Source organism: Manacus vitellinus, unplaced genomic scaffold (genome assembly GCF_001715985.3).
Source record: "Manacus vitellinus isolate BGI_N305 unplaced genomic scaffold, ASM171598v3 scaffold_3_pilon, whole genome shotgun sequence".
Classification (NCBI taxonomy): domain Eukaryota; kingdom Metazoa; phylum Chordata; class Aves; order Passeriformes; family Pipridae; genus Manacus; species Manacus vitellinus.
In genome coordinates, this window is record NW_021940535.1 from 12,649,131 (window position 1) to 12,674,541 (window position 25,411).

The 25,411-nt window shown below is 40.6% G+C and overlaps 1 protein-coding gene across 1 annotated transcript; it reads left to right on the forward strand.

The window, feature by feature from the left end:
- The first annotated feature begins 1,239 nt into the window (after positions 1 to 1,239).
- PIK3R4 (phosphoinositide-3-kinase regulatory subunit 4) lies at positions 1,240 to 25,106 on the forward strand. The gene is made up of 20 exons (XM_018075742.2): positions 1,240 to 1,282; positions 1,468 to 2,247; positions 3,571 to 3,704; positions 3,881 to 4,463; positions 6,304 to 6,438; positions 8,335 to 8,556; positions 9,902 to 10,075; positions 11,234 to 11,379; positions 12,753 to 12,956; positions 13,749 to 13,950; positions 15,521 to 15,720; positions 16,689 to 16,899; positions 17,304 to 17,469; positions 17,942 to 18,106; positions 19,936 to 20,147; positions 20,433 to 20,564; positions 21,795 to 21,895; positions 22,929 to 23,017; positions 23,441 to 23,549; positions 24,494 to 25,106. The coding sequence occupies exons 2-20, from the start codon at positions 1,518 to 1,520 to the stop codon at positions 24,662 to 24,664; spliced, it is 4,086 nt and encodes a 1,361-aa protein (XP_017931231.1). The 5' UTR covers positions 1,240 to 1,282; positions 1,468 to 1,517; the 3' UTR covers positions 24,665 to 25,106.
- The last annotated feature ends 305 nt before the right edge of the window (positions 25,107 to 25,411 follow it).

Genomic DNA, 25,411 nt, shown 5'->3' on the forward strand with positions numbered 1-25,411 from the left:
CCTTCTGTACCCACTGACAAGAGCTAAACAGTGGTCTTTACAGAGTTACAGCGTGAAGCCAATATGCTGAGCTTCAAGCAAAGCAGAAAACGGACTCTATTTTCCTTCTCTTTCAGATCCCCCTGGGCAACACTTGATGCTGGCACTTACCTGCCATATAGGTAAAGGTCTTGTGAGTGGAACAGCTATGTCCAGATCATGGGATTCCAAAGGGAAAAAATGGCACAATAGTTATGACTCTAGAAGGAACTGTGTCTAGGCACTAATCTAATGCCTATAGGTTCCCCACTTCTTGCTCTCTTCACCCTGGTCCCAGTCCTCACTGTAACCCTGGGTCTGGGCTAAGATTTCTGCCCTGGGAAAAGTTGACTCTCTGGATGTCCACTGCTGGTGGGAGAGTCCTTCTGGCAAGAAGCCCTCACTAGCACAACCCAAACCAGTTTGGAGAATACACGATTAAGTGACCTCATGCATGGCTGGTGGAAATCATGTATTAAGGTAAGTTTTGAGCATACAGGCACTAGTGTACAGGACACAAATACCACAACTTTAGTAATATATTACAGGTAGCAAAGAAAGAACATGGCAAAGGGAAAAGGCAAAGGGCAAACTCTGCCCTGGGCTTCTCCTTGCTCTCAAGCACAATAAGGATATCAAACAATAAGGATAAGGGGTTTGTTTCATTCTGTCTTTGTATTGAAAAGTCTTTTTCTCATATTTCAGATATACCAAACCCCTTCAGGACAGACTTAGTAGAGAAGTCACCTAAAAAAGCCTCCCCACAGGCGGCCAGTGCTAAGCATCAGGAGAAGGATGCATGGCAGCTGTTTTCCCGTTTGCCGAGAGAAGGTCTTGTCTGATGCCTCCGAGGCCCGTTCTACCAACACACAGTTTGTGCGGGCTCAGCACCAGGCTCACAGCTCTCACTTGGCACGGCAAAACAAACAGATGAAAATAACTTCAAAACTGCCCGAACTCATCTCTGTTATGCGCATTACAAGCACACATCAAGAAGAAACCCTTCCAGAGAACGTAAGCAGCGTGAAAAAACCCAGTTCATCGGGAGATCACGAGGCCACATGGCAGGAGCAGCGGTGACGGTGTGGCCCGGGCAGGCACAGCCGCAGCACCGCCAGGGCCACCCCGCACCCCGCTCGCAGGATGTGAGCTCACGGCACCGCCCCTTCCCCGCCCGCCCTGCCGTGCCGGTTCCGCCGCCCCGGTCCCGCCCCGCTCCATCCCGCTGCCTCCAGGGCCGGGGGTCCTGGCGCTGCCTGGGCCGGTGAGTGCTGCGGGGGCCCCGCTGTCCCGGGCCCGGCCGGCGCTGCCCCGGCGGCGGGGCCTGGGGGCGGAGGGAGCGGCGGCGGCTGGGCCCGCCCGGGCGGGGGAGCGGGGGCCGCGGGCCCGGGGGCGAGGCGGGCCCGGGGCAGCGGGCGCTGTGAAACCCGCGCTGTGTTTGTCCCCCAGGCTGACGCGGGAGAGCCCCGGCGCGGCCTGCGGCCGGAGGAGCTGCCGCCATGGGGAACCAGCTGGCTGGCATCGCCCCCTCGCAGATCCTCTCGGTGGACAGCTACTTCTCGGACATCCACGACTTCGAGTATGACAAGAGCCTGGGGAGCACCCGCTTCTTCAAGGTGGCCAGAGCCAAGCACCGGGAGGGGCTGGTAGTCGTGAAGGTGTTTGCCATCCAGGATCCGACCTTACCCCTGACGAGCTATAAGCAGGAGCTGGAGGAGCTGAAGATAAGGTTACATTCGGCACAGAACTGCCTTCCCTTCCAGAAAGCCACCCTGTCCGAGAAGGCCGCCATGCTTTTCAGACAGTACGTACGGGACAACCTTTATGACCGAATTAGTACCAGGCCATTCCTGAACAACATTGAGAAAAGGTGGATCGCTTTCCAGATCCTCACTGCGGTGGACCAAGCGCACAAGTCTGGAGTCCGCCATGGGGACATTAAAACAGAGAACATCATGGTCACCAGCTGGAACTGGGTTCTTCTAACTGACTTTGCCAGTTTTAAACCAACGTACCTTCCTGAAGACAATCCTGCTGACTTCAATTATTTCTTTGACACATCACGGAGGAGAACGTGTTACATTGCTCCCGAGCGCTTTGTCGATGGCAGTATGTTTGCTACAGAGCTGGAAAACATGCGGGACCCTTCCACTCCTTTGGTAGACTTGGCAAATAGCAATCAGCGAACAAGAGGGGACTTAAAACGTGCAATGGATATCTTTTCTGCAGGTACTTGGAGCTATAAGGAGAGACCAGTGTGTTGTTTCTGACTGTATAATCCAATGCAGAAAAGTTGATTTGTTGTTTGGTTTGTTTTTTCGTTCTGTTTTGTTGTTGTTGGTTTGGTTTGGGTTTTTTTTTTGGTGGTGTTTTAGTTTGGTTTGATTTTCTACAGTGGGCTTAGAGAACAACATGTCAAAAAACTTGCGTATTTTAAGCATAAGACCCAACCCCAAACCTTTTTCATTCACATAAAATGTACAGACACAACAGTAAGCTACAAAACTTAAGTGCATCACCATTATCCAAGGAGGGAAATCACAAACTATTCTTTTATGGCACAACTCTGCTCTGGGAAAGAGGTGGTTCTGCAAGGCACAGATCAACATCTTCTCATGGCTGAGAAGCATGTGCCTCATGGGACCTGAGAGAAGGAACCAGTCGGTGGTCCAGTTGCCTGGGGGCTGAGACAGCTTTCAGGGTCATTTGGCAATATTGGCCTTAGAAGCCTCTTCTCATTTCATTTTCCCCACAAGCAGGAAGTTGGAGCAAGCTCCTGTCATAGTCTTGCTCACAAATATTTGTTGGAGTTTGACTGTGGGAGCCTATTTTGAGTCTTGGGCTTGTCTTGAGCAGTTAGACAGCCAAAATTTTGACCTTTTTTTTTTTTTTTTGCTTTAAAGTGATTGAAAATATGGATTTAAAGTAAACGGTTATTTCATTTTACAAGCTGCTCTTATGGCCAAACTTCCAGGACACTCCACTGATAAAGCAGACCATTGGGAGCAAACTGCAGGACTGGGTTCTTTGAAGAGGATTTGTGTCATGTACATGACACAGGGGAGTCTGTGTTTGGCAATCGTGTGAGTGAATATGTGCTGTCTCCCAGCATCTGTTGTGGAAGCAGAGGTTATTTCTTTACCTTCTGTAAAAGGACTGCTTAGTTTTGACCTACTGCCCAATCCATGCTGACTTACCAGCACTCTTCTTCCACATGACAGTGATGTGGGTTCCTTTTCTGGTAATGTATTTTCCAGCTGGCAGGTGGCTGAAGTTACTGCCTCATGTTTCCTAATTGCAAATTCCTCTGTTGTTGACATGTTTGTAATAAATTACTTGGGACATATTTCAAAGATCAAGTGTAAAAGCCAGGTTTTGGAATGTGAGATGTTATCTCTTTTCTGCAAATTAATTTGGCAACTCATTTGCCTTATTTTAAATTCAGCAAAGAGTCGTTTAGGGTTTGTTCTTGTCCACATGTAGAAAATAAAGTTAAAGCATCTGTTTATAATCTTCTGACATCTTTGACTTTTTTTTTCTTTTGTTCCCCAGGCTGTGTAATAGCAGAACTCTTCACAGAAGGTGTACCCTTGTTTGATTTATCTCAGCTTTTGGCTTACAGAAATGGCCTCTTTTCCCCTGATCAAGTCCTAAACAAAATTGAAGACCGCAGTATCAGAGAGCTGGTAAGGATGGACTACAGCATTAGAACCATCTGTGTGGTCTATTTGCAGTTTATTTCACCTACTTTGGTGGCAGATTGCATATTGTTTGGGTTTGGGCTTTGGGGTTATTTTGTATTACAAATGTCTAAACCTTTAATCTTTCTCTCCCTCTCCCTCCCACTTCTGCCTTTCTCAAGGTCACTCAGATGATCCATCGGGAGCCAGATAAACGTTTAGCGGCTGAAGATTATTTGAAACAGCAACGCAACAATGCATTTCCTGAAATATTTTACACTTTCCTTCAGCCTTACATGGCCCAGTTTGCCAAGGAAACGTTTGTGTCGGCAGATGAGCGTATATTGGTCATACGTAAAGATTTGGACAACATCATTCACAATCTCTGTGGGCACGACCGCACGGAGAAAGCCGAGGGAGAGACAAAAGAGAATGGGCTGGTTATTCTAGTGTCTGTGATAACTTCCTGTTTACAGACTCTCAAATACTGTGATTCAAAACTGGCTGCTTTGGAACTGATTCTTCATTTAGCACCAAGATTAAGCGTAGAGATTCTTCTGGATCGTATTACTCCTTATCTGTTACATTTCAGCAATGACTCTGTGCCCAGGGTGAGGGCAGAATCTGTGAGGACACTAACTAAAGTTCTTGCTCTTGTCAAAGAGGTGCCACGCAATGATATTAACATTTACCCAGAATACATTCTGCCAGGCATTGCACACTTGGCCCAGGATGAAGCCACCATTGTCAGACTTGCATACGCTGGTAAGAGGACATCCAGTCAAAACTCAGAATCTTGGGCTTTTCTGTATTTCCTTCACTGTTTTCCCCTCTGTTCAAAACCATCATCTAGCTTGCTGTTTTGTTGTCAGTAAATCTCCCCACAGGTTTCAGAAAGGACTGCAGGTAAAGATACATGCATTCACTTAAGATAACTGGTGCAGGTAGTAGTAGCCACTTAATAATTAGTTGACTTATACGATCAAGTGGATTTCCAGTGTAGATCTGTACCCAAAGTAAATTATTACATTTTAAATTGTTGACAAAATGCATTTGCTCTCTGCTAGATGAATTAAGTTTTAAGAAAGTTAATATCCCTTGCCCTCTGTAGTTGTGAATGTAAAAGTACAGAATGTGTACATGTACTTTGGGCTAGGGACTGGATGTGGCACACAGCAGGTCTGCTCACAGCTAAGGTAAGGGGTCAGAGTTTAAAGCCTCATGCTCAGGGAAGCAGTCCTGGCTTATGTCCCTGGATGGGCAAGAGTGTAAGGAAGAAAACTTCAAGTGGTCTTTAAATAGCTAATTCCATGAACAGGGCTTTTTGACATGCCCATCCTTTGCTGCTTTTATTAATTTATCTTAATTGACATTTCATTAGCTCAGAGTGTTTACCTGCAGTGACCTAGTTAAAGTGAACAAATTCAAAACTAACTTAAAAGTATCAGTGTGTTACTGTGCTTCAGAGTTGTTTTCCCACAAAATTAAATTTGATATTCAGGGGCTGAAATTACATTATTTGCTGTGTAATAGACTTGATTATACCATAGCAGATGTTTTCTTCATATGTTATTCAGATATGAGTTCTGCGTGGTTCAGGACGAAGTTTTATAGTCATGCCAGTATTTCCTATTTACCATGTACCCTTATTTGCTATGACCAGCGTATTTTCAGGTGTGTTGTTTTGGGTTTGGTTTTTTTTTTTTTTTAGTTATAAATGTAGATTTTCCTTGAAAATGTCTCGGGTCATATTTTTATTTCATTTACTAAGTAAACTGATAAAACTAATACTGAAGTTATTTTATGTTTAATGAATAGAACCAATTGCTTTAGGTCACCTTGGTCAGTTTAAATTTCAAATGAAAAAAATACATTGATACTTTGAAAGGTAGTCTAGCTGAGTTAACTTCTGTTACTATAGTACTGGTTTTGGAAGTGGTCAGACTACTGGCTTAGAGGATTTGATCTGGGCTGTGGACAGGCTCTGTTGGCATGCTGCTGTTTCCTTGGATGACAGTCAGAACGGCTGCTTAAGTGGTACTTCTGTCTCGGCATTATCATTCCTATGCCAGCAGTTGTCTGACCCATACAGTACAACCTGAGTTGCTTCAGCATCTTCCAAATGGTGCAGAACGGTGCTAAATTGTGTGGATAGATATGGTGTCAAATATTCCCAAAGTGGATCCCAGGATAACGTTATTCCCTAGGATACATATCCTGGTGTGGTTGTTTGCTATTATTTTGTTGCAGTGTACGAGATGGGAACCTTAGTTAATTCAGGCTATTTGGCCTTTAAATTCTATCAAGTTATTTAGTCACTAGGCTGAGATTAGGTGGCATTTAGGGCTAGTTCTAGAAGAATTAAATTAATATTTGTTACACTTAATATCGTTAGAATTTTTCCTCTTGTTTGCATGACAAAAGTACTGTGTGATTTGATGTACTTGGTAGCTTTGCTGGGGGTCAACAGAAGTGGATTGACCAGTCCCATTTGTCCATCATGACTGGTACTGTCAGTGGCTATAACCTCTCATCAGGGAGATTATCAGACTGATGTAAACAGGCAAAGTAGAACAATTCTTAACCAAGAAGTTTTCCCTTGCAGAAAACATAGCGTTGTTGGCAGAAACAGCTCTGAGATTTCTGGAATTAGTACAGCTGAAAAATCTGAATATGGAAAATGAACCAAATGGTGAAGAAATGGATGAAACATCTCACCCTAGTGATAACTATGACACAGGTAATGTCACTTCTATTTACCTTTCCTGCCTATGATAGCAAATCATGGGGCAAAACTACTAGTTAGCACTGATCCATCTCATCTCTCAGAGCTTAGCCTTCCTGTTAAATGGGAAGAATGCTTTGCCTCAACCACTGTGTGTTACAGCTTCATACAGAGACAGACACCTCTGTTCTGGATGTTGTGAAAGACAAATAAGTAAATAAGTGAGCATACTTTTCATCTCCAAAAGTCCTCAAGGTATTTGACTTGTAGGTGATGCTGGTGGCCTGGTTGCATATCCAGCTTCACTCACGGTCTCATAAACAAGTCAGCTGCAAAAACACAGATGTGTTCCAAATGCTGCTTCTGTTGAAGTGGCAGGCAGCATTGGCTTTAGAAAACATGTCAAATTATGGCATAGTCATAGTGCTGTATCTTTCGGTCGTTCTTCCTTGTCTGTTCCTGTGCCTGGCAATTCTTGTCTGTCTTTTTGCCTGAAAAATCTAAATGTGTGGATGCCATTTGGCAGTAATAAAACTTTGTATTATAACTCGCCCAGAGAATGAATTAAAATCCTAAGGATGGATTTTCTTTTTCTTTTCCTTTGGAAGAACAGATGGTAATAAGTGACCTGCATGTCATCTCCAGTGCCTTTTAGTGATGCATAGATTCCCAGAAGAATGCTGGGCAAGTCTTCTGAGCTGGAAGAGTTTGTGGTTAAAAACTGTCATTTCTCTTCTGGGCTAAGTAGATCAATCTGTGACTAATCATAGCTGGTAAACATCCTGCACATACTCCATTTTGGAAAAAAGCAATTATCTCTTAACTAGCTGTAGGATGATACTTTAAGATAAAGCAACAACAAGTGTACTAAAAGCAAACATAAATCCTCTTCAAGTTCCTTCACATAAGGCATGGGGTGCTCAGAATTGCTGAGGAGTGAGAGAGGAAGCCTTATCATGAGGGCTGTATTTCTAAGAAATACTGTCCCCTATCCCTTGAAATAGCTTGGAGTAGAAAGGAAGAAAGAAGCTTGAGTAGTTCTATTCTTTTTACCCTTTTAGAAACCAAGCATGAGAAATTTGAACCCAGAAGGTAGTTTTTTCATGTGACTGACAGACAGAGTCATGATAGAAAGCAAATTAGCTGACCTTCTGACTGCAGGCAAACAGCAATCACCCCTGCAAAGCTGGGGCAGCAGTAGCTGAAATTTTTGTTTACTTGTTTGAGAACCTGTCTTGTACAGCTTTCAATAATAGCCAGTGCATTAGCAATTCTGTTATTTCCACTTAATAGAAATATTTTTTTAGTTGCTTCATGGAGTAGAAGCCATAGGCAAGGTCATCTTCAAATTTTTCATCAGTATCATTAGGGTAACTGCAGATATTTAATGAAATTAGAAGTATTACATTTGCAGGGGTTGTTACATTCCTCCTGTATGCTTAATGAAGTGAATCTATCTACCTAACTAAAAACATACTTTTGATCTGTTGTCAGTTCACGAATTTTGAAACTGATAGTCAAACAAACATATCAAACCAGAATTGCCTTGAAGCATTTTGTTTATTGTTGTAACATTGGTGCTGACTCATTCTGGTGCTTCTTCGCATCTGCATTTCATCTATATATAGAATGAGCTAGATCATCTTCGTTGAAGTTACAAGTTTAGAATATACTGATCTGGGTGAGATTGTTGCACATTTCTCTGCTCTTTGGTCATGTCACCACCTCAGGCTTAGTCTGAAATCTTCGGTAAGTCCTTGTTAAAATTGTTGAGGTTCTGTTGCATTGCCTGTCTTACTGAGTCGGGTGTTCTTCAGGATGACCTGTCACTGTAACTCCTTCAGCAGCAGATAGTACATGTGCACATGTTGCTTCTCACCAAGCAAAAGTCCATACTGTTGTCCCTTGCAGAGTTGCAAGCCTTGCATGAAATGGTCCAGCAGAAAGTTGTGACTTTGCTAAGTGACCCGGAGAATATTGTGAAACAAACACTGATGGAAAATGGAATAACACGTCTGTGTGTCTTTTTTGGACGTCAGAAAGCCAACGATGTTCTTCTCTCTCATATGATTACTTTCTTAAATGATAAGAATGACTGGCATCTTCGAGGAGCTTTCTTTGACAGCATTGTTGGTAAGTATTTAGTTTCAGCCAAACAGAGTAGGAAGAAAATAATGTATGTAAATTAACAGTTTCCAGGATATGCAAAAATTAAGTAGTATAAAAGTCCTTTCTTCTGTGTATTTCTAGAATTTATAGATAAAGACTTTGCTGAATTATTAACTGTAAATGTTTCTTTAAGGAGTGAAGATGAAACAATGTAAATACTAATGTGTATTTCTTTGAGTCCAAATGTTTCGTGCCAATGAGACTGAGGCATTTAAGTTTAGGGTAGATTAACTTAAAAATAAACTCTAAATGCTCTTTTTTGTTAGAGTCTTTGCTAAAGTTACCAACTTAAAAAAAGCTCACCATAAATTATGACAAGCAAATACTAAGATTTTTGCAAGCTTTCTACTAGATGTATCACTTCACCTGTGTGCATATTCCCATTAACTTCAGTAGGTCTGTTGATATGATGAAAACTATACATTGGTAGAGGCTAAAGTTATAACTGCAAAACTATTTTTAATACCTTAAAACCTTACTTAAAGGTTCCTGTCACTTCAGAAAACCTAATAGCAATTTTAAAAGTCTTACCAGTGATGATATCAGCTGTTAAATATATCTAATGCATCATATATGTTGGAAATTACTCCACATGACTGTTGCTGAGAGTCAGTGCTCAAGAATTGTGGGTCAAGAAAACTTTCCCATTGCAGTACCTGGGGGCAGAAATGGTACATCAGGTGCATGGCAAGAAAAACAATCATGATCAAACTTTCAGCAGGGCCATTGTGATATGTACACGTTCCATTAGGACTGGAAGCCACAAAATGCTTTACTGACAAACCCTCCCAAGAGGCGATGCTGATAACTTGTCAGAAATTGTTTAGAAGGAGCAATGGAGTAGCCAAAGCACAGGTCAGACTGTCCTGGCTTCTTGCAAAAGACAGAGAGAGAGATGTGAGGCAAAAAGTCAAGATAATCTATATTTTTAACTCCTCTCTCAATATTTGTTCAAAACCTCTACAGAAGAACTCAGATAACGTTCTGAAATTATAAAATGAGCTCTCTAACTCATATTGAAGTATGTGCAGGCACTGCTACCTGTAGCTGCTGGCAGATGTCCTTCTGTAACAGTGGCACTGAGGGCATTTCTCTTACCTGTGCTGTTTCTCCCTTCTTCCTCTCTTCCTTTTAGCAACTGGTTGCAAAGTCCACATTAATACGTGAACAAGTATATTGATTATTACCTTATTAGATTAGAAGTGATAAAGTTATTTTATGTTTAATCTCAATTCTTATGGAAAGACATAGAATTTTCTGGTGTTTATCAATCTACTTCAGATTTTTAGGTGTTCTCTTTTTGTTTCAGGTGTTGCTGCTTATGTTGGCTGGCAAAGCTCATCGATACTCAAACCTCTGCTTCAGCAAGGTCTCAGTGATGCTGAAGAATTTGTCATTTATAAAGCCCTCAATGCTCTTACTTGTATGTGCCAACTGGGGCTCTTGCAAAAGCCCCATATTTATGAGTTTGCTTGTGATATCGGTAAGTTGGAATATTGGAGATACCTTGTTTTTCTAGTTAAGAAAAAAATCTTAGTACTACATAAAGCTTCACCATCAGCTTAGCTGTCCAGACTGCAAACCTATAGTACTGTTTTAGACTCTACACAAAATTCTGTTAAGGAACTACTGCTAATTGGACCATGTTAGTGCTCAAACCTCTAAAATAATAATTTTGCTCAAACATATTGGAAGCATCTCCTCTGGTTGTATGTAGGACAGCAGCAAACAAGACTTAGTCCAAAAATTTTCTACTCTAAGATCTTTCCCTGTTCTACATGCCAATCTGCTATAAAGAAAAAATCCTGGTTACTTCTGGTAGTCCATCAGGCACATAACCTGCAAACTCAAACCCATCAGCCTTTGAGAATGAGGGAATTCAGACAAATTGTGATGCTTTCTCATCCAATTTTTAACACCATAAAAACCTATTACCTGAATACAACCTTGAATGTAGAGTTGGTCCCTCTTTCCTCATCAGGCTTATCACTTTAATGTAGGTGTGCCCAAAATTTACCAGCTATTTATGGAAAAGAAAATACCACCTGATCTTTTGAGATGTAGTCTGCTTCTTCTTAATGCTATGGCTTTTCAAATGCACTCAGAATTTGAGGCAGATGATCTGTTATTATATCTCATGACTAGATACAGTCCCTTGATTACAACTTCTTAAAACCCACATAATTGAGAAGGATTTCTGAGTCTGATGATCTTATAAAATAAGTAGTGACTCTTCAAGGAAGAGAGGAGAAGAAGGAAGGAATAAAATATTTACTTAAAAACTAAGAAAAAACCCAAATCACTGGTATTAGAATTCTCTGTAATTGTCTAGGTTGTTGTTGAGATTTATTTTTTCATTTGTCTCCATTGCAAATCTGTAGTTGACAATTAGGGATTGAAATGAACAAATAGGGAAAATATGCATTTTGGCAACAGGGAGGAAGCTGAGCAGCATGAGCACAGTGAAATCCATGAAATAATTTCCTCGGTATGAGTGTTTTAACCTTGGTGCTCTGCAGGAGAGAAGGCTCAGTTTGGGAGTAATTCTAGTGGAAGGAAATGACATCGCGGGCTGCCATATACAGAATGATCTCTCTTCTCTATGAATGATATATTTTTTAACAACCTATTTTTCTTTCAGCACCATTCCTGTGCCATCCTAATCTTTGGATACGTTATGGTGCAGTTGGATTTATCACTGTGGTAGCACAGTATTTGAATATTGCTGATGTCTACTGCAAGCTGATGCCATACCTCCATCCTTTTATCACACAACCAATAATACAGGTAATACTTCAAATAACATGAATGTGAATAAATCTTGACTAGTCGTGATTCTTAAGTCTATCCTGGCCATGGTCCTGGCTATAAGAATATTAGGTTACTTTTTTTCAGTTAAGGTTAGAGGTGATAGAGGTTTTTGATCTCTGCTGGCAGGTTACAGAATGGCCATTGTTTTCCACGTTTCAAGAACTGTTGTCTCAAATTTGTTGCAAAATGCAGAACATTTTACAAAGCCTGAAATCAACAAGTACATCTTTGGTTCAAACCTTTTCTGCCTTGTTTACAATCAAACTCTTGTAGCACTGTGCTAATTTATAGAGTCTAGGAGGTGTGAAATGTTGGCTGTGAAACAAGAGGGTTTATGTTCTATGCTTTCAACTCTAAGGCTGAGTGTTCCAGCCCTGCCCCACTATTTCATTTGACTGTGGGTCTGACCTCTGCAAACATGAACAGTCTGTTAGGTAGCAGTTACCATGCCTACTATTTCAGCAGCACCACTCCTGTGCTTCAGTGTTTTGCCAAGGGTAAAGACAGAGTATTCAGTTTGAATTAAGTGATTTCATAACTGTACATTCCTAGGAATGACCTGCATGATGCTAGTAATATGATCATATAGGCATCTTTGCATATAACTTCAAGCCCTGTAGACTGCATCTCTCTGGAATTTAAGCAGATAAGAAATAGTTGGATTGCTACACTGAGAAATGCATCCTGTGTTTATTTTCTTCTAAACCTTGCAGGTGGTAACTTCACTAAAATAACATTTTTCCTTGTTTACATGTCCTTAGTCACCTTGTGCTGTGTTTTAGGCATTGATTGATAAATTTGTCTTTTTCACTTCCTGCTTCATTTCAGTGTATAAATCTTTTCTTTGCTATGCACCATTAAATATAGTAAGCAAGTAGGGGGCAACATTAAGTTGGATTGTAATAAAGTTCTCATTCTGGAATAATTGTGAAGTTGTTTTTCATGCAGACAGTAAGCTATGAGAAGCCTGTTATAAGAATGAGGGAAAGAGAATGCGGAAAGTCTCATACGACCAACACACATCTAATTTTCAAGAAAGGAGACAAGTTGAATCTGGATTATTGGTATAATGATGTGCAGTAATTTTGAACTCCTATGTGATTTTCTTCTTACTTGAAAACTTGAAAGCATGTCTCCAAGTCTGAACTGGAAATTGGTTTTTAGTACCTGCATTCAGAGGAAGAGATTGTTTTATACATTAACATTTGCAGTTGTCCAGTTACTGACTTTCAGGGAAGGAGAAAAAAATGGCAAACACTGTAGACATGAGATGACAGTGTTTGCTGCTAGATTTCCTCATGTTTGTATGCATATCATCATGTTGACTGGTCTCTCTTTTTGAATTGCAGGTAGATAAAGAAATAGTCCTGCTAAGTGTACTTAAAGAGCCTGTCAGCCGTTCCATATTTGATTATGTCTTAAGATCAAAGGATATCACAAGCCTCTTCCGACACCTTCACATGCGTCAAAAGAAGAGAATGGGAGCTCTCCGTGACTGCCCGTCCCCGGAGGACCCTGCCATTGCACAGCTGTTGAAGAAGCTTCTTTCACAAGTAATTGGGTTTCATTTGTACTTTGAAAGTCAGGCTTGAGACGCTTGGGCTCTGTACACCTCCACAGACCCTGACCATGCAGTTGCTGTTGTGAGGGACTCCCAGTCTGAGGTTCTGATCCTGCAAACCATTAACTCCATTGATTTCAGTATATGCTTGTGTGACAAGAAGTTCAGAAGTTAAAGATTTTTAAAAGATCTGCCAGATATAGAACAATACAACCTAAGTCTTGAAAAAATGATTGTATGTCTCAAATTTCTGACACATCTGTGATGTGGCAGCATCACAGAACATTGCTGTGCATTGGATAGAGGAGTATGCATTTGTTGAAGAGCTAGACGTGCAATGCCAAAAGCAAATGGAACTGGGAAGTCTTGAGGCTTATGTGTGAAGAGGGGAACATAAAGAATCATTCACACAGAGTAGTGAGAACTGGGTAAAGAAAGGACCGTAGCTGAGTATGGGTTTTTTCCCTATGGCTTGTGGGGCTATAAGCATGGTCTAGGTGGCACTTAAGCAGATTGCACCAGATAGTGATCCAACATTAAATGCTATTCTGCCCTTTCGCTATTCCTAGCCCCATTCCTTAGGACAAAAGATATGCTTACACTACCACAGCTTACCTTATGTCTTGTATACGAGAGCAATGTGCTGATGCTTTGAATTCTGGGGATGTGCTCTCTCCTACCACTTCTAAGCCAGTCATTAATTTTACTGCTTCTTAAATCTTCATGCCTTGATGCATGTTATTGCTCAAAAATAAATAATATTACCTTTTCTTTTATTCTGTAGGGGATGACTGAGGAGGAAGAAGATAAACTGTTAGCACTGAAAGACTTTATGTTAAAATCAAATAAAGCTAAAGCCAATATAGTGGATCAGAGCCACCTGCATGACAGCAGTCAGAAAGGGGTGATTGACTTGTCAGCTCTGGGAATAACTGGGAGACAAGTGGATCTTGTTAAAACAAAGCAGGATTCTGATGACAAACGTGGTTAGTATATTTCATGGTCTCTACAGATGAAGTTTGGCCTTTCTTTCAGGGTGTTCTCAGTAATTCAATATACATGAGTATCACCATCCCCACTGGGTTTGCAATAAGAAAATTATTGCTGCTGTTTGAAATATGAGGTGGTGAAATGTTCTCAGGATCATTGAAGATGGGGATTTTTTTCCCCCTGAGAATATTTTAAATTATTTTGACTGCATTTGCAGTAGTAATGTGTGCCAGTTGTTCAGCTGGTTGTGACAAACTCTAGTGACTCATGGCAACAGTGTAAATGTTGAAGGCTACATTTCTGCTCTGTCTGTGTCTTCTCAAGAAGCGCTGAGCTCTTTAACTGTGAAAATTCTGGATATTTTCTTGAAGTAGCCTGGAGAAAACTGAAAACTCCTCAGGCTGCCGCTGAGTGAGCTGTTGCTCACTCATCAACTACAGGCCTTTTGGCCTTAGGGTTCTTCAGCTTCTCATCCACTCCATTTAACTTTTTTGCCTACTCCTCTTTCAACTCCCAAAACCTCTTACATTTCCTTGTTCAACTCTGAAATCCACTTGCTGTTAACTATTCTAGTTCTTTGTATCCTCAAAATTTTTCTTTTCCAGACAGTTTGAGCTTCCTCTTTGCTCTCTGAAGCTTGTAAGTCCCTCCTCTGTTCCATCACTGATACGTTCTGTGTTTTTAGATAAAAAATACAGAAATACCTGCAAACCATATAGCTATTGCCATCTTACTTCCAGAATTAGGATTCTTGTCTGCAAATGTTTTGCATATCATTTTAAAGGAAAGTACAGAAGTACAGGATTTTTCTTTTTTTTTTTTTTTTGCATTCTTGAATCGGGAGTCAACAGGATTTTAAAGGTAGTGTGTATGGAGTCTGTATTTGAACTGATTTGTTTCACCCAGAACAGTCACCTTCAAAGTCTTCATGCCTGTAATTTTCTTCACTGACTTTGTCCAAATTTAATTTGTCCCACGTTTTTATTTTTCTTTCTATATTTTACAGTTATAAGTGACTCTAAAGGAATCTTATTTACAGAGATAACATTCTTGAATCTACAAGTGATGATGCAATTGTGATGGAAAACTGATTGTATTTGGCACTAGCAATGATTTGCATACTGTGCTTTTAAAAATTCATCCCCAATGTCTCTGCTCATTGCAGGGTGGTTGGACTAGATGACCTTGGAAAGTTCCTTCCCACCCAAACCCTTCTATGATTCTATAAGAAAGTTTATCATATGGTGCAGTCTAACCCTGCAGCCTTCTAGATGTGAACTTTCCCTATAGTGAAATGATGAATTGCATGAGTCAACTGTAGGATTAAGAAGGTGTGAACACAGGTGGCAAGTGCTTTGTTTTGTTTCCCTCCCTATCAGCTGACCTCAACAACCTAGCAGTAGGGTTTTCTCTGTACATAAATAACAATCTGGCATGTAAACCTTGGATTTCCATGTAGTCTCACAGTAATGGGTAGCCTGAGTGAATGTTGTTATGATAATGTTGGGTGGGTTGTTTTTTTTTTCTTCTCCTTCCACCTCCTCCGTCCCTCCAAACTGCTTATAGCTAGAAAACATGTAAAGCAAGATTCAAATGTAAATGAAGAATGGAAAAGCATGTTTGGGTCCCTGGAACCAACAAACATCTCCCAGCCGATATCCAAAGGACATGGACAAACTACTGATCCTGAAGCTATCCAGGCTGGGAAACCACTTCGTTCAGAGTCTTCAGCTGGCATTTGTGCCACTTTGTCATCCTCTCCACAGGTATACCTGAAAAATACTATGTTCTCATCCTAAACTGAAATGATTCTACTGCTTTAGAGTCAAGTGGGACTATAGAGATATGGTGTTCTTGTTTGGAGGTTATTTAACACTGGTCATGCTACTGCCAGGCATCTTCTCCGGCAAAGTTACTGACTTTCAAGTTCTTATTTTTAAAATAGGAACTGAGAAAGAATTGAAGTAAGTTTAGTCTCTTGAACAAAAGAACTTCACTAACAAATAGATGCTTTGCACAAAAAGATGGGGCTTTGTGGATTAGACAGTTATTAGGTAAGCTTTTCTGGCAGGGAAGGCTTTTCCTCAAATTGCACATGCTGATATGTGTTGTGAGGAAGAGAAGAGGTGTCATGATTTTGACTTGGAACTGGTGTATGGCATCACAGCTGCATTTAGACATCCTGTACCTGTAATACTTTGCACTGACTACAGAAGGATGGGCTGGAAGCCCTGCAGCCTATGGAGGCATCTCTCAACCCTGAACACTGTATTCTCTTTGGGTTCTAGCTGGAGATTAACTTCTGCTGGTTTTAAATGAGTGTCCACTCTGAACTAAGAGGGAAACAATTACACTTCTGTTTATAAAGCCCAGTATAAACAAATAATCATTCGACAGCTAACCCATAATTCTGTCAGTCTTGAGAGCAATAACTGCTTCTGTAATAGCCACATTAAGAGTTGTCCTCAGCAGATTACAGTTTCTCCAAACAGTATATGGAACATATGAGGCAAATGGTAGAATAAGTGAATGGTTAATCTTTTCTGTAAATTTCACTATTTTTAATTGTTTTCGCACAGGTATGATTTTTTTAATGCTAATTCATTGTTAATTGATTCAATAAAAAAAGATATTTCCATTTTTATTCAGCATCTGTGACCCAAAAATCTTAGGAGCGGGGTTTATCTGGGTGTAGAATGTAAGGCATATATTTGTAAGTGCTGATCTCTTGCAGGCATCTGATGGAACGGTTGTTCAACCCAGGAAACCGACCATGCAGGCCCTGAGCAGTACAGCGTCCCCATCCGCACACCAGTTACGCATCACCACGTGCAAAACTGAACTTCAGCAGCTGATCCAGCAGAAGCGAGAGCAGTGTAATGCAGAGAGACTTGCCAAACAGATGATGGAGAATGCTGAGTGGGAGAGCAAGCCCCCACCTCCAGGTACATCACAGTCCACTGAGGTTATAGATAAAAAATTATACATCTATAGATATCTATGTATATAGATATATATAGATATAATTTGAGTAAAAACATCATTATCTCATGGAAGAAATGCAAGAGATAAGGAAAAGAGGAAATCATTAGTTTAGGAAATGTGCCTACTATGCAGAACACCTGTTTGGCAAAATACATGCATACTTATTGTCCAATTTAGAAGTGAGCAAGTTGGCTTTTGCATTTAATATTTAAAATGCCTTAGCTCTGTGTTTTCAGTGCCATCTGTGTTTTGCAGCTGTAATGACTATATCCTGATATAGCTGTTGGTGGATGGATCTAGGTTCATGTTCCTAATTAGGTTGCGAAACCAACACCAGACTTTATGGTTTTATTTTTCCCTGTAGGATGGCGTCCCAAAGGATTGTTGGTAGCTCACCTTCATGAACACAAGTCTGCAGTGAACCGCATCCGGGTCTCTGATGAACACTCCATTTTTGCCACTTGCTCAAATGATGGCACAGTGAAAGTCTGGAACAGCCAAAAAATGGAAGGAAAAACCACTACAACCAGGTAGCTTTAAAACTCATGGGATTTAGGGGCTGCTGTTTTAGAAGGAAAAATAAAGTAGAGCAGAGAGCAAAATATGAATCACTTGTGGGCGTGCTGGAAATATCAATAAGGAGATATACTGGTGTTCCTCTTGGCTTGCAGCTATAAAATATTAGATTGCTGCTTCAATTAGTTAGTAAAGAAAAAAATCCCTAGCAAATGCAAAGGGACTGCTTTGCAGTCATAGTAATTACAGGCTTTTTGATTTAATTTCTGTACATATATAAATATATTCTTGTGTTGCTGTTTAAAGCCAACACTGGCTTTGTTGCTTTCTGATTTTGGAACACTTAGAAACTGTTATTTTCAGAGCTCTTTCAAGAGTCATTGGTTTTAAGTAGGTGTTTGAAAGAAGTAATTATATTTTTTTAAGTGCCATCAAAAATATCTTCTTTTTTCTCTCCCCCTCTCTCTCTCTCTCTGTACTGTTTAGATCAATTCTGACATACTCTCGGATTGGAGGACATGTAAAGACACTTACATTCTGCCAAGGCTCACATTACCTGGCTATAGCTTCGGATAACGGTGCCATCCAGCTTCTTGGTATTGAAGCTTCAAAGCTCCCTAAATCTCCTAAAATTCATCCAATACAAAGCAGGTATGTACTTAGAGCAGTTAAATCTCGCCACACACAGAGCTCAAGCTGTTAGTATATTCCTCAGTTAGATCCTTTAATTTGCTCTAGGCTTCCTGCTGGCTGAGCCCAGGCTGTACTAGAAGGCTGTAATCCCTGATCTTATCTTACTTCATAAAGAACTGTACAGAGCTGAGCATTCTTAGCTCTAGGTTATTGGTGCTTCCTGTGTCACTGAAGTCATTATGAGCTCAAAACATTCAGTCTGAATAGTTCTCATGTCCTTTATTTATGCACTGTGTCCATTAGTTTCTTACCTCCTTTGTTACAATCTTAATACTTGGAAAGTAATTTAGAAAGTTCTTTTACAGGTCATTAGAGAAATGTTTACAGATGTACAACATGTGATTTGGCCTCAGACCTGCAATTTTTTTCTCCCAGGCATTTAATGTGATAAGGTAGCAGAGATACAAGTAATGAGATACTATTTTGGGGAGTCTTTAGGGCTGATTTAGCTCTTTACTACCTCCATATGAGCAGTTTTTGAATATTTGGCACAGATTCAACAGCTTAATCTTCCAGCTTGGGTGGGGGACATGTCCAGGCCTCAGCAAATCTAGCAACCATCTCGAAGATCTCTTTACTTTCAAAGTAAAAGCAAGGTATCTGTCTCAAATGTCCTCTCTTATTAGAGATTATGTTCAGAAATGAAATAAGATAAATCCAGCGGAGATGCAAACTATAAACCAGATTTTCGCTTTTGGTATACACTGCATTTGTGCCTGAAGGTGTCAATTTTGCACACACAGTAAGTGATTGAGGACAGTGCTGGCTGTATAACATGAAGAGGGATGTAAACTCTGGGTAGATGAATATCTGAAACTTGGAACATGAATCACAGAATCATAGCATGGTTTGGGCTAGAAGGCACCTTAAAGATCAGCTAGTTTCAACTCCCCTGCCATGGGCAGGGATACCTCCCACTAGATCAGATTGCTCAGGGCCCCATCCAGCCTGGCCTTGGACACTGCTAGGAATGGGGCTTCCTCAGCTTCTCTGGGCAGTCTGGTCCAGTGCCTTATTGCCCTTACAGGAAAGAATTTCTTCCTAACAACTTAACTATCACTACATGCCCTTGTATAAAGTTCCTCCCCAGTTCTCTTATACCCTCTTCAGGTACTGAAGTTGCTATAAGGTCTCCCCAAAGCCCTCCCTTCTCCAGGCTGAACTACTTTAACTCTCTCAGCCTGTCTTCATAGGAGAGGTGCTCCAGCCCTCTGATCATCTTCATGGTCCTTTTCTGGACTCACTTCAGCAGGTCCACATCCTTCACGCTGGGGCTGCAGAGCTGGCCACAGTATTCCAGGTAGGGTCTCACAAGAGTGGAGCAGAGGGGGAGAGTAACACCCTTTAACCTTCTGCCCATGTTTCTTTTAATTCTTTTGTTGTGGTTGGCTTTTTTGGCTGTGAGCACACATTGCTGGGTCACTTTGAGCTTCTCGTCAGCCAATACCCTCAAGTCTTTCTGCTTAGGGCTGCTCTCAGTGTATTCTCAAGCCAGCCTGTGTTTGTGCTTGGGATTGCCCCAACCCAGGTGCAGGACTGAGAGACCCAGAGCAAAGAGGTATGTTTAGGTTTGCAAAGAGCTGCTGACAGCCTTTTACTAGGCTTGCAGTGGAGAGATCTGAAAGAGCATAAGAATCCACTTTACTAAAATCGGAAAGTTGTTTCTGGCAGATGCCTTGAGAAGTGACAAGAAGAGGAAAAAGCTGCTCAGCAAAAGCTATTGGAAGGAGTCTTAAACTTTGGAGGAGTCATACCTGTTTCTAAGTTAGTTTTTTCTTTCAACCCAGGTCCTTAGATCTGAAGGATGATGGCTGTGTGGTAGATATGCATCACTTCAATTCAGGAGCCCAGTCAGTACTGGCTTATGGTACAGTCAATGGATCTCTGGTGGGATGGGATTTGCGATCCAGCAGCAACGCTTGGACGCTGAAACATGATTTGAAGTTAGGCCTCATAACTTCATTTGCTGTGGACATACATCAGTGCTGGCTGTGTATTGGTAAGCCTGCATTTCTTGCTAGTTTCTCTCTCTTCCCTGCCTCAGCCCCTTCTTTCTAGTTTTCTTTTACAGTAACTATAGCTGAAACTTTTGCTTGATCTGATTTTACTAGCATATGCTTTTCTCAAATAAAAGGAAATAAATACCTTCTAATCTATTTTTGGGAAGTATTCTGTCTGCTAAGTACTTGAGACTGAAGTCCATCTCCCTAGGAACAGAGCACAAGGATATGGGCAAAAACTCAAGTGTTTATCCCTCTGACTATGGAGAACTTTTTTTCACCAGGAACAAGCAATGGTACCATGGCATGCTGGGACATGAGGTTTCAGTTACCTATCTCCAGCCACTCTCATCCTTCCAAGGCCCGAATCAGACGCCTGCTCATGCATCCTGTGTATCAGTCCTGGGTAATCGCAGGTAAAAGATGTCTTAACGTAGCTCACAACCACCAGAGGTTGTGATTAAAGCAGCTTTTGTTTCAGCTTCTGCTTCAAGCCCTCAGGGGACTTAAAAAGAAAAAAAGTAGCATTAAGGTGTTCTGAAATTGAGAGATAGCCTTTACAGTTCTCATCTTTGGAGCATTGCAACTCTCATGAGGGGCCATCCCTGTGTACTCTACCACATTATATAGACAAAATAATATGTGACTTTATAAGGACAAAATCTTAGGAAAGGTAAAACTCAAATTCATTACATACATTGAAGTTGATAGGAATTCTCCCACTGCCTTCTGTAGAGCAGAGACTGAAGGGTGTCCCATTCCAATTCCCACTTGAATCTAATCCAGCTATGTCATGGGTTAGAGCTTTCAAAAATATCCCAAGATTCCTCATCTGGTATGCTCACAGCTGCTTCATCCTCACTGCTTGTAGCACTGTCATATACTTCTATGTGTTTGTGTCAGGAACATGTTCTGAAACGGACAAGTAGCTTAAACTAATCCTACAATAACAAAATTGATTAAGTTGCCGTAAAATGAGAGTAATTTGAGTTTCACATTTGACTTGCTTCTTAAGCTTCACTTAGTTATTAACCATCCTGGGAGATAAAACAAATTTCTTGAAAATACATGCAAATAAAGCAAACTTCCTTGTGCTTTTTAGTTCATTTCCTCCCTGCTAAAGACTAAAAGAGTGACAATGTTCATCCTTCTGGAGCATTATTAAAAAACCCTTGCCTGCTAGGTTGCTGCCAGGCATATAAACAATCCCTTGAACAGAATTCTTTGCATGTCCACACCAAACATGAGCGTGGAACTTCACTGTAGCTAGTGAAGTCTGTACCTTTGGATAGCTGTCTTACCTGCACAGGAGTGTCCTCTGAAATCCCTGATGACCATGCTGAAAAAACCTTCCAGCCTTCTCAAAGTCATCTAGGGAGGAAAGTGAGGTTTTTATACATTTTTAAAAGGGATAGGCGTTAAAGCAAGTTTCATTTAAAATTGTTTAAATTAGACACTATTATTAACTACAGTGAAGCTACTTCCAAGCAGTAAAACCAAAGTGCTAAAGCGAGATTAACACAAATGCTACAGGGAGCAAGTGGAGAGTGTCTGTATGCCATACCCTCTGTGATGTCAGTAGAACAAGTAGCAAGAGCCAACCAACCTGTTTTATATTTTTTGCATTGGCAATATCTTTCCTGAAGCTGTTCAAGGCAACAATGAAGTCTCCATGTGGGATATGGAAACTGGCGATCGACGCTTCACTTTGTGGGCCAGCAGTGCACCACCTCTTTCAGAACTGCAGGTCTGGTCTCTTTCTTTTCCAGTTTCTGTTGAGTAGCCAAGGCTAGAACAGGCTTAGACTACATGCTGTGCATCAGTTTAGTTACCTGCCTCTATGGCTTTGCCACTTTGGCACAAGGAACTTGCCCTGGGATTTATTTTGTCACCATAATTGGTTTGCTTGTCAGAATTAAATCCCCTTTGTAAAACAGCAGTTTTACCTGAATCTTCACTGGTATCTCCACTCTCTGTGGAATGTACTTGTAACACTCACTTGGTATATCCAGTCCAGTTCTTAGAAAACCAGTGAGCCAGTCAAGCCTGTAAAGGTTATGGCAAAGCCAAAATTCATGGTGTACTTACTTTTACTTGCTTTTTCTGGGATTGCACATACTGTAATCATCTGCTCTTTTGCACTTTTTTTCTGTAATATAATGCCACTTCTACACTTAACTGCTAGTTAAGTAGTGGCTCTTCAAGGAGTTAATCGGGGAAGGAGCAATCTGGAATATCATTCTAAATCACAAATACATACACAAAAATAACCACAGCTGCTTCTATAGATGTTGTAAATGCCTATCTGGAATCTACCTAAACTTAAATCTGTACGTACTACAAAGATTGCAGGTGTTGAGTTCATTTTGGTCGTGTGCTTTGCACACAGAGAGCTCTGTGATCTAAGCTGGTTTTCTGTTGCATATCTGTCCCTTAATGCCCTCATACCTAAAAATTTAAGCATCCACGTGCTATTCAGTATGATTTGTCTTCCTGATTCTTTTAGAAATACTCTCTCTCATTTGCCATCATTGAGAATGTAATTTCCACGATTCAATAAAAACCATTATGGAGAGTTCAATCTGTTGCATTGCTCTATAAAATGTAAGGGAACAATTAACATTAATATATTAAGATGTGGCCCATTAAAGTGACTTGGTATTTGCCAGAAAGATTTGGAAATTGGGTGGATGAATGTGGCAAAGAATGCATTCCCTTTCTGAAGCATGGCAACAGCTATTGGTGATAAATTATTTTTATATATCCCTTTTCCCTACTAGCCTTCTCCTCACAGCATCCACGGAATATACTGTAGTCCGGCATCTGGTAATCCCATATTACTGACAGCAGGCTCAGACATGAAAATAAGGTAACAAAACTAACAACTTTGTTGTTTGTCACCCTCCCCTCTGCCCCTGCTGGTGTACTAAATTTTGCCAAGCATTGCCTAAGTAATCTCCAAGAAGTCAAAATGATAATGCTGAAGATGTGTTCATTGGTAAGCATCAGCAACCTAAGGGAATTGTTTTCGGCAAAAGTACTGCAAAACTTGGTGCTTCTCTGAAACACAGTGTGTATCCTTCTGTAAAGTTCTTGATGGGCTGCATGACAAGAAAACAATAACTCATGTGAGCTTGATATGGGTGTAGATTTCTCTGCATCACCCATTTCCTGAAAGCATATAGCGTTTGTGCCCTCTCATTTTCATCATAAGAGCAAGGCTGCTTTTAAACAGCTGTTTTAAACTGACAAAATTGAATAACTCGCCTTGATTTTGTTTCTTTCTGTTTAGGTTTTGGGATCTAGCCTACCCTGAGAGATCATATGTTGTTGCTGGAAGTTCTAATTGCCCATCTGTTTCCTACTACAGGAAGATAATTGAGGGCACGGAGGTGGTTCAGGTATTTTGCTTTGTTTGATAGACACCTACTCTGCTTGCCTTTTGGATGGCCCCATGGATTATATTAATTACATGATGGTTTTAATTATAACTCTCCTACCTTTTATGGATGGTGTCAGCATTGCATTTTCAGGCAGTTGGGAAGAACTTATTTTAAAAGAAAAATGTAGTTTGTTTTTGACAGAATTAGACTCACCAAAAACTACTTACACAGAGAAGCCAGAATCATGTGATTCTTCCGGAATATTAAAATCTAGAGTTTTAGCACTTTTGGTTTTGATCAGTGTTTGGAATGGCTTTTGTGTAGGATCCTAGCAAGGCAATGTGAGATGTACTGGCACCAAAATAATACAGTAGCTGAATGCTGAAGTTTTTATTACATCCTTGGAAGTGACTTTTAGAACTGGCAGTGTTGCTAGTTGTTGAATAGCACAATGTTTTGTTTCAGTTCAATGGAATGAATGCTACTTTAAAAGTGACTAAAAAAAGTCAGTTGGGGGTCTACCCTATGCACGATGATATTTTAGTGTTTCATCTAAAGTTCTTACACAATTGCATCCATGGTATTGAACCAGTTTTTATAAAAACTCTGGAGAGGCAAGATGTGTGTGTTGCTGTAGCTTTTTTCCCCCCGACGGGAATATCAAATCTTAGCATAATTGAAATGAATCTAAGAAAAAAACATTCTTTCCCTAATCAAAGAGCTGTAATGTCAGTTCAGATTAAGATTAGGTTGTGTGTGATGAAAAGAAATGAACCAAGGAGTAATCCTGATATAACTATCAAAGGGTGTGAGGTTTTATGTTTGGGCATTGTTTGTTTGATTGCTTGTTTGTTCGAAGAGGGTTTTTTTGGTTTTCTTACACTAACAACCTAACGTGACAATTTCTCTTTGCAAATGCTCACCTTTCTGTAAATACTATTTCTCACTTTGTTTTTATATAGGAAATTCAGAACAAGCAAAAGCTGGGGCCCACTGATGAGACCCCTCGGAAGGGTCCAGAGTCTCTCCCAGTTGGACATCATGATATTATCACGGATATCGCAACTTTCCAGACCACACAAGGGTTTATAGTAACTGCATCAAGGGATGGAATTGTTAAAGTGTGGAAATAAAAGTTGTATTAATATATAGTATGTAAATATTTGTAATAAAGAAATAGTGTTATAATGAAGTTTTCAAGGACTGTTTCCAGTTAATGGAATGGAACGGACTTTAAAGACTATAAAAGTGATGATAAATTCAGTTACCTGTATTCTACCACCCTGTCATCACTTCTTTATCACTTCTTATATTAAAGTTTTTTGGTATCCACAGCATTTCCTTGAGATACCAAGCAATATATGAAGAAATTACTTAGCCTGGTTTTGACTACATTGTTCTTCAAGAATCTTTCTGAAAATTATTTAAAGATGTCCCACATTACACATTCTAAATGTGCACAAAGTACAAGTACTGACTGCTCCTATGTTGAATCTGAGAAATGAAATAAGAACCAGTGCACTATTGTCCCTGTACATTCTAATAGCTATAATAAAGTCCACTTGAGCTTCCCTCCTTGGTAGTCGCATTTCTTTACATCTGTGGTTCCTCTGCAGTGATTTCATAGTCTCAGCTGTCAGAGCCGTTGGGCTGTTAATTGTCATTTGAGATCAGCTTAACCTTCTGTCAGATCCTCAGCTGTCCTTTGACAATTATGTCCTTGATCCTCAGCTGTGCCTTGTATCCACCTTGCTTTAATCTTGAGTCTAATGCTAAACTCTGCTGTCCTGGGAACCTAAAGTAGCACTACCAGGATGGTGTTCTCCGTCATTCAGTATGGATATCAAAAATAGCCAAAGCACAAGCTTTCACCAGGAACT